Source organism: Salvelinus namaycush, chromosome 3 (genome assembly GCF_016432855.1).
Source record: "Salvelinus namaycush isolate Seneca chromosome 3, SaNama_1.0, whole genome shotgun sequence".
In the NCBI taxonomy this organism is placed as follows: Eukaryota; Metazoa; Chordata; class Actinopteri; order Salmoniformes; family Salmonidae; genus Salvelinus; species Salvelinus namaycush.
Genome location: NC_052309.1, coordinates 92,658,609 through 92,670,195, shown reverse-complemented (window position 1 = coordinate 92,670,195; position 11,587 = coordinate 92,658,609). Strand labels below are relative to the sequence as shown.

Here is an 11,587-nt window from a genome sequence, read left to right as displayed (position 1 = left end):
AATGCTCACTAACAGGGATATAAACTCATTTGTGCACAATTTTTGAGAAATAAGCTTTTTGTGCATATGGAAAATTTCTGGGATCTTTTATTTCAGCTCATGAAACATGGGACCAACACTTTACATGTTGAGATTATAGTTTTGTTCAGTGTAGCTGTTATTGGCAGAGAGTTCTGGAAATCTTTCTTATGAGTCTATTAATTAATTTACCACCTGGCAGGCCAAAACTCCATCCCACCAAAACAGGCTGAAACAGACGGCTGCGGTGGCGCGTGCCTGTAATCCAAGTCACTGGGAGGCTGAGGTTGGTTTAAGTACATTGAGACGTGGGTTGAGGTTACATTAGAGTTTAGAATGTTGAGATGCGGGTAGAAGTTATGTTGGAATTTAGACTAGTATCGTATCAAAGTATGTATTGTAGGTATGCCGTGAATGGCCTCACGGTTGGTGAAAGGAAGGTGAGCACATGGCTAATTGCGCTGTTTGAGCAAATCAATTAGATAAACAAGAAGCAGGTAACTGATGTGAGTAGAGATTATGTTAGAGTTTAGACTGGTATCAAATAATGTAATGTAGGTAGGCCATGAATGGCCTCACATACCAGTACAGTAGGTGGCAGTGTATGTGCCTAAAAGTTGGATGCGATCCGCCAACCAGATCAAGAAGAAAAAGCTGAAATTTCAGGCCTTTCAAACACCTCTTACACTAAAAAGGCATTATCATAATTTTCACAGTATTATTCCTAACTCATAGTGTGGAAATATATATACTGTATATATAAAACACATACATAATAGTTTGACTGAACTGGGACTTTGAGACTGACATTTGCGCCACAAACATTTGTGAACAATCACCAGCAGTGGAAATAAAATAATGTGCCAACATTACTTGGCCTCACGTAGCCTCAGCAGATCGTTTTAATCTTTATCCTGTGCCAAATATATTTATTCAGGGAGTCTACATTTTTAACGTTAGCTAGCTAGGCTACTACAGCTAACGTTAGTAGTTTTGTTAGCTAGCTATAGAATGGATCCTTCTAGCTAGATTTATAGGACAACTAAACTGCTTTTATTAACACATAACCTTGTTTTCCATGAAAATGTGGGTTCTCTCTCTCACGAGGCAAGCAATGAGGAGAGGGTTGTCACTAGTAACCACAGTCACAAAGTGCAAAATTGGCTATCTTAAAAAGTCATGATAACTTAAAATTGCTTCTTTGTCTTAATTTAAGGTTAGGAATAAGGTTATCAGTGTGGTTATGGTCAGGTTTTAATCAGATTTTAAGAAGAGCAATTGTAGAAATAGGTTTAGCCATAATTATGACGTTGTGGCTGTGGTAACTAGTGACGACCGGAGAGGAGCCTGAATGAAGAAAGAAACCAAGTTCAGAGTTAAAGGGAAAGGGGATATCTAATCAGTTGCACAACTGAATCAAAGATTTTTTATAACTAATGCATTCAACCGAAATGTGTCTTCCGCATTTAACCCAACCGCTCTGATTAACCCAACCGCTCTGATAAACCCAACCGCTCTGATTAACCCAACCGCTCTGATAAACCCAACCGCTCTGATTAACCCAACCGCTCTGATAAACCCAACCGCTCTGATAAACCCAACCGCTCTGATTAACCCAACCGCTCTGATTAACCCAAGCGCTCTGATAAACCCAACCGCTCTGATAAACCCAACCGCTCTGATAAACCCAACCGCTCTGATTAACCCAACCGCTCTGATAAACCCAACCGCTCTGATAAACCCAACCGCTCTGATTAACCCAACCGCTCTGATTAACCCAACCGCTCTGATAAACCCAACCGCTCTGATAAACCCAACCGCTCTGATTAACCCAACCGCTCTGATTAACCCAACCGCTCTGATAAACCCAACCGCTCTGATTAACCCAACCGCTCTGATTAACCCAACCGCTCTGATAAACCCAACCGCTCTGATTAACCCAACCGCTCTGATTAACCCAACCGCTCTGATAAACCCAACCGCTCTGATTAACCCAACCGCTCGGATTAACCCAACCGCTCTGATTAACCCAACTGCTCTGATTAACCCAACCGCTCTGAATCAGAGAGGTACAGGGGGCTACCTTAATGGACGTTAAACAATGATGTGCTGGTGGTTGAGAGACGTGGTTGATTAGGCTCTGTAGGCTTTAGCTAGGAGACCCATAACGTGAAATCAACAACATTTCACCATGTCATTGGATTCAGGTTAAAAGTTGACTCTGCAAATCCAATCAGTTTTACACGTTGATTCAACATTATCACATTTCATTTTTGTTGTTGAAATGTGGAAACAATGTTCAAGCAGTTTTTGCCCAGGGGGCAGTCTCAACCTGCCCAGCTGCCATAAATGCCATAAATTGTCCATCTTTCACTTAAACAATGGGGATGAACCAGAATGATCCGTTTTAGGCTACACCTACTGGAATTCCTTACAGTCTTGTTGTTTTCAGTAAAAAACCTTTAGAGCAGGCTCAACTTGCCTAACTGCTCAGGTCACTTTCCCCAGGCAATAGGGCAACCTTTAGTCCCTGCTACAACTAAGTTCAGCGACCTCTGCCATAGAAATAGAATGAATATAGCGGGCTTGAAACCTCTAACCCTGGCATTTTGACTGGTAAAGTCATGGGTGCACAAGCAATGGTGCCAGTGCCTGGTACGGTGATGCAATAATTTCCATGGTAATGTAGAATGTTCATTCAAATTATGTTAACTGATGTGACTCGTGGAATATAATGTATTTTTTCTAATGTCAGTTGAGTTTAATCAACAAATCACATTACATATTGGTGGGTACACTTTCTGCTTTTACTTCCTGCTTTGCTCCTATGGCAGCGTTTCCCAAACTCCGTCCTCACGACCCCAAGGGGTGGAAATGTTGGTTTTTGCACTAACATCACACAGCTGATTCAAATTACCAAAGCTTGATGATTAGTTGATTATTTGAATCAGCTGTGTAGTGCTAGGGCAAAAACCAAAACGTGCACCCCTTGTAGTACCGAGGATCGAGTTTGAGAAACTTGTCCTATAGGTACATTCGCAATTATGCCATCATTTTATTAATTATGTTTATATGGCCTCTGCTTTATGAATATGGGCCATTCATGGCTCCCCTCCCCTACTGGTGGCAGGTAGCCTAGTGGTTACGCCTCGAACCCACCTACAGTGTCATTGCACAAAACACTATCCAGCACAGTGGAGGCTGCTGAGTGGAGGACGGCTTATAATAACGGCTGGAATGGAGTGTTATGATCCGTCCTCCCCTCAGCAGCCTCCACTGACACAGCATCATTTGGATATGTGTTCAACAAAAGTTCAACATTCACCTTCTGCTACCACTTCTGTCAGGCCGTCTTTCGATAAATCCAAAGTTTGCACCACACAGAACGCACTGCAGCGTTCCAGGGGAAATTAATGTACCTTTGGTGTACCAAACTGCAAAGATGCTGTCGGTGTGATCGAGGCATTAGAGCATTGGGCCAGTAACCGAAAGATTGCTAGTATGAGTTGCTGAGCCAAATAGGTGAAAAATCTATCAATTTGTCCTTGAGCAAAGCACGTAACCCTAGTTGCTCCAGTGTTGCCGTCAATAAAGCTGATCCCTGGCTGTGACCCCATTCTCTGTAGGATATGCAAAAAAAAACATTTCCATTTCACACCAGATTAATAAGGAATGGGCACAACATGAATCAGTGTAATCCCTGGGATATGAGTCCAAAGGTTAACCCAGTATAGGCTAGGAAGAAATGAGGTTCCAAAAACAGGCAGTTAACGGCGGAACTGTTTTTATTCTGTGCTTATTTTATAAGGCTGTTGTAGCTGTTGTGTTTCACTGAATAGAGAAGAGGTGGGCCTGTCTACTGTAATAAAACGACTACTACTTTATCACAAGTAATAAAATGACATGTCATCAAAGCTCAGTAAAAGCAATAAATGCAATATCTCCAGAGAGATGCTGAGCGTGCCTGTAACAGGAAGGTGGCATGGCGGTCCTTGTGGGCAAATGTTGTCATCAAAGTCTGGCATTCTCTGGATTTATGGTGCTTTCAAGACAACTGGGACCTCTGAAAAAAACAAGGTTGAATCATGACGTCAGTGATCTTCAGGTCTAGAAAGAGACCCGAGTTCCCGACTTGGAATTCTGAGTTGGATGACCGTTCAAAACGTATTTTCCCAATAAGAGCTCTTTTTGTTTTAGTTCCTAGTTGTCTTGAACTCACTGAAGTCTGAGATTTCCCAGTTCCGAGTTTCCAGGTGTTTTGAATGCGGCAGAAGTCATGCTAGATTAACAGCATGAATGACCAAGACTTAGACCACACACCCACTCTACTGAATAGCAGGCTAGTAATTGCTTTGCAACGCTTGCAGTTAGCCGCCACTGATTCCTTCCAAACCACTCATTGTTGAATTTGCTATTTCCAACTTTTTGTGTAATGTTTATGAGCATGATACGTTTTATCTATAATTTCTCTTCATATGACAATGATTGAAAAGGATTTACCAGTAGATTGTCAAGTTTATTCATGATGACTTCTAGCTTGCTAGCTAAGATTTTGAAGGTATGATGTTGACATGATTAGTCCAATCAAAGCTACAGTACATATAATGTGATTTAATGTAATTTTATCTGTGGCCAATGACCTTGAACCTTCTTGAATGGGCACTTCTAATGTAACTCTATGGCAGCACCCAAGGTGCTTGAATTTTCAAGCTCTCCCCTTAGAATTTGTGGTGAGGTAGTGTCCCCATGAGTGACAGAACACTGAGCCAATCACGGCGCATATAGAGAACATTACCAACCCCTACGCGCTGTATTTTCTGCTGGCTGCCCCACCACCACAGAAAGCACTGAGCTAGGATGAAACACCTACATTTTGGAGCTGCCTTACTCAAGAAAGCAAAAAAGAGACCATGTTTGTATGTGGCTTTATTAACTCAATTATTATTTTATTTGTTTGCAAACTGATATGTGACGCATGTTATTTTGGTATTAATATGTAACACAGGCAACAACATCTTATTTTTTTGGCTTAACAGATGGGGCTCGAAACAGGGTCTGCCCCCACCTGCCCTGAATGATGGGTCGCCACTGAAATAATGATACATCGGTTGCAACAGTGTACTTCCCCCACTTGCGCCACTACAGCCGGAGCTGCTCACGTGACGCAAATATTGTCCTCCTATTTGTTTGCTTACGTGCCTCTACTGCCACGCCTTCTTACTCGGAGAGATATATTAACCTGTTGACCATTTGAGATCCAGTCAGTTAGTTAAGAATACACATCTCCATAGGACTTTACGCATCTAGGCTTTTTACTGACTAACATGGAGGAGCAACGGTATCCGGTTAATGTCCGATTGATTGGAGTGATGCACAAGGAGAAAAGCAAAGTATGGATACTTGATGCATGTAATACTACTGCTGTTATGGGATATTATTCCAGATTTCTGCATGAGATGTACAACTATTTTTTTATGCCTGTTAATTAATAATTTCCCGAAAATTGTTCATTCTTGTTTGCTGTATTTTGTGAAGTCCAATTAATTAAAACATTTTATTTTTGAATTTGGCAGAAATGATTTATACCAAAGATTTAATTGATATTTATAACTTATTTCAAATGTCCAGATGTACATGACATCGGTGCTTTGGTCAGATCAGAATGACATCATTGTTTACAGAACCTTCAAGGACTTCAAGACACTTAATGTAAGTTACATCATCAACTACAGTTCAAATTGTCTGATCTAATGTAGGCTACATAAATGCAAAATATAATATGTAGCCATGCTTTTCTTACTTATGTCAAACTATTTATCCAAAACAGGAACAAATGAAGAAGAAATTCCCACCTGCGAACCCACTTAAAAAATCGGACAGAATTATTCCTAGATTTCGAGGTAAGCCTGTTTTACTTTTAATATCACGTTGCCGGTTGATGTCTATCATTTGTATCCTTTATTAACTAATAAGTAATTCATTAGTAATCGTCGTATATTCCTTCATCAGACTGGAGGATGAAGATTAACACAAAGAATAATGGTCCAAGCAAGTCGGTGGTCCAGCTCAAGTTTTTGGAGAAATACTGCAGCGAGCTCCTCAGCTGTGACCCGCGAGTCTCACAGTGTCCTGAACTCATCCGGTACTTCCACCCGAAGGACCAAGATCTACAGCCAGAGTTTGCCAAGAATAGGTAGATTATAGTGAGAATTACGCACATTGCTTAGGGAATACCACTGTGTCCTGAGCATTACGCACAAGTGGATCGATTTCAAACCCAGTGTCCCGTTATGTTTTGGTGATTTAATTCAGTACAATAAATAGTCATACATTTACAATGTGACTTCCTTCCTCAGTATCATGATCATGCCTTCAGAGGATTCCGCTGGACATGACAAGAGTGTCAACATTGGCAACGTTACGCAGCCGTTCGTAACAGAGGCATACCGGTGCATGGCACCCTATGAGACCAAAGACACCAAGAACCGGCCGTTCAAAGTGGCCGTGGACGAAAACTTGGACGTGCTCATCAAAGACAAAGCAGGTGAGAGAACGTCTGCCTTCCGTAAAGTATAATGCGCACGTATTTTCCTTTGTAATGAACATGTAAAATCGCATCACTTTTAATCTCTGCATGAATGTATTGATTCTGTGACATGTAATGGGTTTGAGAGAGCTGATCATAAATGTCCATCACCAGTCTAACCCCTCTCCCTCTGCTCCCAGGCTGGTGGCTGGTGGAGAATGAGGACAAGCGTATGGCCTGGTTCCCTGCTCCATACCTGGAGAAGGTAGAGGGGGATGAGGAGGACGATAGTGACGGGTCCTATGGAGAAAGTAAGAGACCATCATCTCTTATCCCTTACACATATGTATTTATGTTTTCTATAGACTGGGAGGGGATCATCAGGGGTACTGTGTGCAAAAATGTTCACATCAACAAATATATAAAACATTCACATATAGCTGATGCACCAGCGTCAAGACATATACACTGCAAATACTGTACTGTGCATGTACTGCAAGGTGTGGACCACCACTGACAGTATATTGCCATATATTGATGTTGCACCTATCCTAACATTCTGAATCGCCCACAAATAGGTGTGCTGTACAGTGCTGTCAGAAGCTACAAAGCCACAAATGGAGACGAGGTGTCTGTGGACATTGGCTCAGTGGTGGAAGTCCTGCAGAAGTCTGACAATGGCTGGTGGCTGATCAGGTATGTTACTGAACAACACCTGTCTGACTAAACAGAGAGAATACAGTAGCTATAGCTGTAAAAGAGAAGCATGACTTCCAGACTGTCAGAACCATGGAATCAAAATGATTACAACTCATACTAATTCTATGGTCAGATGACAGCAAATGCATTGAGAGAATAGGAAGTGAATGGGAATTGAAAGTCATGGTGCAGACAGGCATGCAGAGTATCATTGCCCGTCCATCAGATATCATGCAGAAACAACAACGCTGTAATTATCTCACTACATCACAAGTCATCATTAGTTGATTCTGAAGAACCCAATACCAGAGATAGCTGAGCCATTGTCTGCTCAATGCTCTTTTGAGACAACCTCTCAGCGTGTTCCGCCCCTATCATTAGAAAACAGTTGGTAGCTTCCCCTTGGAAGTTGATGGATGACTGAATTACTTAGCTGTTATCTTTTCACTGAATCAAATCCAAAGATTCTCTTGACAATGGCCGTGTCCAAATAGCCAATAAGGTTCTATCTGCAAAAGTATTATTTGATAATTGGCTTTAATGTCCCGAACCCTCATTGGTTTGAATAGTATCAGCAATTTTTATATTTTATTCATTTGAACTTCACAACATTAATGGGGGTATTTAGAGTACTATATACGTAGAGAACATTGAACAGAACAAGGATATGTCAATAACTACATTTTGACAAAAATGCAGATAGAACCTTCCAGACGTCAGTTCAACGTCTAGTTTTGATTTACATTTGGTTGATTTGTCATCTAATGTGAATTCAACAAAAAATGGTTAAACGTTGGGTGAAAAAAATACAAAATTCCCCTACGTTGACTTTTTTCAAATCCAATCAGTTTTCCATGTTGATTGAACGTCATCACATGGAATTACATGGAAACAACACTGATTCAATCAGTTTTTGCCCAGTGGGTTATAATCTCAAGTTCTGAATTTGTTTTTTACTGCATACCTTATTACTAAACAGTATGTTCAAAATAGTATGTAGTAAGATTAGTACACAGTATGTAGTTTAAGTAGTAGCCAAGCCATATTTCGGACACGGCCATTGACTTGTCAATTTAAGTGAAAGCTAGACAGACAAATGTGTACAAAGGCCACAGACTTGTCGTCTATCATTACCTAGGATAACATATTGTCCCAAGGCTTTGACAACATTGGGATTTCTGATATGAAATCCAAACTCATGTCAGTTTCCAATTTCTCACTTCTTCTTTCTCCTCTTGACAGATACAATGGCAAGACCGGCTACGTACCTGCCATGTACCTGCAGCCCTACAACAACCCTCGTGTCCGCCTGGCGGCTCTCAACCTGGCCCAGCTGCAGGTCCACGGCTCCAGCTCTGACCACACGCTGGCCGGACACTCCCACGAGCGCAGTCGTTCCCAAGGCAACCTCCTGCAGCTGCCCGGCTCCAGTCCTTCCACACCAAATCAGCTCAAGCCTACCGACAAGCTCAAGTCTCATTCTTTTAATGTTCTATCTGTGCCTCGGCCTAGCCCTTCACCTGTGATGGTCACCACCCCCGCCCTGGCATACCCTAGCAAGGGCACTCCAACACCTACTGTCATGGTGGAGGTGGACGGGGAGGTGGATAGACACAAGCGCAGCCTCGCTGGCAGCAAGGGCAGCATGGGAAGCGAGGGCAGCATGGGAAGCGAGGGCAGCATGGGAAGCGAGGGCAGCGACTTCAGCTTCAGCGACGACCTCAGTTCGTCGTCCTGCAGCTTGTCGCTCAACCTGAGCCACGCCGACATGGACGAGCGTCTCCGGCGCGCCCGCACACCGCCACCCATGGTGGTGGCCGACCGCCTCAACCCCAACAGCGGCGTGTCGGAGGGGAGGATGGTCCACGGAAGATCTGACCCAAACCTGTTCAAGATGGCCCCCACCACCCCCAAGGTGCCCCCCAGGCCCAGGGCGCAGGAGATCCTGACGCGCTGCACTACCGTCACGCGCAAGAACGCCTCCAAAGCCAAGCTGTCGCCAGCGCCTGCTGTGATACTGAGCCGCTAAATTGGAGCAGTGTTGACCCTAAATGGTGGTGGGTCCAGACCCACTGGTGAGTCATGGGTAGCCAGTTCCTCCTTAGCCTTTTAAAACCGAGGGTGAAGACTGGGTTGTGGCCAGGACTTGTGGTGTGGTGTCTTGATGGGTTCCAGGAAGAATCCAAAGGCTTTAGCACAGAAAGTCACTGTACTAGAAGCCCAGAAGACAGACTGAGACGTATCCGTTATGAAGTTACCTGAACATGATTACACTGTGACATGGTTTACAAGTGTTTAACTGCCTTGGGGCTGGTCATGTAACCATGAGTTGTGATATGAGAGGAAGAATCATATGTTACTGTAATACTCTGAGTCACATATTGAGTCTTTATTTTTTTAATGTGGAAGTTTACTTCTTGCTCTGTTCGTCAGGCCTACTTCCATGCACCTGCAGATGGATACTGATAACTGCATTGTAGACATTATTTTAAATGCTGTCTGTTAATTCAGGATTCATTTTGTGGATGAACAAATATTAAGGTTGGGGGTTTACTGTCATTTGTTTACGTTCCTGTTTTAATGAAGAATTTTTCTTAATGTGAAAAGTCAGGTTTTATACTGGTGTAAATAAATATTCAGTAGCAATTTAGATAGGCTTGATAGAAAACAAGAAAACATTTCTGTGATTGTCATGAATTAGTGCCTTCTGTTAAATCCAAAAATGTGTTTTCATAGTATGGCCTTTTAATCTAGGGATCTCTATTTTTCCATACTGGAAAACTGTTATTAGCAACTATGGTTGATTCCATATCATATTGTACTGCAAACTGCAACAAATTCTAATACTAAAATAACTAGCAACTATAGTTGATTCCAAATCATGTTGTACTGCAAACTGCAACAAATTCTAATACTAAAATAACTAGCAACTATAGTTGATTCCAAATCATGTTGTACTGCAAACTGCAATAAATTCTAAAATATCATACTAAAATAACTTGTCCGCCTCTTTGAATGGAGAAAATCTGCTGATTTAAACGTAACAGGATGTTGTGAGTGTGTGGCATACGCCGAGAGCCCTACAGATAACACTGGTTCCATCTCTTTTCATCCATAGCAAAGCACCCACTTTCTGTCTTGGAGTCACCATTTCTATCCACCACTAGCTTACTATGAATCATACTCTTATACTGTTAGAGCTCTCCCTGAGTCCACTGGTTTATACTGTTAGAGCTCTCCCTGAGTCCACTGGTTTATACTGTTAGAGCTCTCCCTGAGTTCACTGGCTTATACTGTTAGAGCTCTCCCTGAGTCCACTGGTTTATACTGTTAGAGCTCTCCCTGAGTCCACTGGTTTATACTGTTAGAGCTCTCCCTGAGTTCACTGGCTTATACTGTTAGAGCTCTCCCTGAGTCCACTGGCTTATACTGTTGGAGCTCTCCCTGAGTCCACTGGCTTATACCAGAGATCACAGACTTAAATAAAATGTGACAGAAATACACAGGTGACAATATGCTTAACAGGCTGGACTAGTCTAATAATGTGGTTAAGGAATGTAGGCTTGACCTTTTCACCCCAGACTTAACAGGCTGGACCAGCAGATTGTCACCCTGTGTATTTCTGTCACATTTTAGGGAGAGCTCTAACAGTATAAGCCAGTGGACTCAGGGAGAGCTCTAACAGTATAAGCCAGTGGACTCGGGGAGAGCTCTAACAGTATAAGCCAGTGGACTCGGGGAGAGCTCTAACAGTATAAGCCAGTGGACTCAGGGAGAGCTCTAACAGTATAAGCCAGTGGACTCAGGGAGAGCTCTAACAGTATAAGCCAGTGGACTCAGGGAGAGCACTAACAGTATAAGCCAGTGAACTCAGGGAGAGCTCTAACAGTATAAGCCAGTGGACTCAGGGAGAGCTCTAACAGTATAAGCCAGTGAACTCAGGGAGAGCTCTAACAGTATAAACCAGTGGACTCAGGGAGAGCTCTAACAGTATAAACCAGTGAACTCAGGGAGAGCTCTAACAGTATAAGCCAGTGGACTCAGGGAGAGCTCTAACAGTATAAGCCAGTGGACTCAGGGAGAGCTCTAACAGTATAAGCCAGTGGACTCAGGGAGAGCTCTAACAGTATAAGCCAGTGGACTCAGGGAGAGCTCTAACAGTATAAGCCAGTGGACTCAGGGAGAGCTCTAACAGTATAAGCCAGTGGACTCGGGGAGAGCTCTAACAGTATAAGCCAGTGGACTCAGGGAGAGCTCTAACAGTATAAGCCAGTGGACTCAGGGAGAGCTCTAACAGTATAAGCCAGTGAACTGGTTTATGCTCCTATGGGAATTTTATGTTAA

At 42.8% G+C, this 11,587-nt stretch overlaps 1 protein-coding gene across 1 annotated transcript; it reads left to right on the top strand.

Annotated features, from left to right (window-relative positions):
* The first annotated feature begins 5,281 nt into the window (after nt 1–5,281).
* Nucleotides 5,282–10,238, top strand: noxo1a (NADPH oxidase organizer 1a). The gene is made up of 8 exons (XM_038987681.1): nt 5,282–5,408; nt 5,647–5,727; nt 5,846–5,918; nt 6,028–6,211; nt 6,375–6,562; nt 6,745–6,855; nt 7,123–7,240; nt 8,486–10,238. Exons 1-8 carry the CDS (start codon nt 5,343–5,345, stop codon nt 9,270–9,272), a joined length of 1,608 nt encoding a protein of 535 aa, XP_038843609.1. The 5' UTR covers nt 5,282–5,342; the 3' UTR covers nt 9,273–10,238.
* The last annotated feature ends 1,349 nt before the right edge of the window (nt 10,239–11,587 follow it).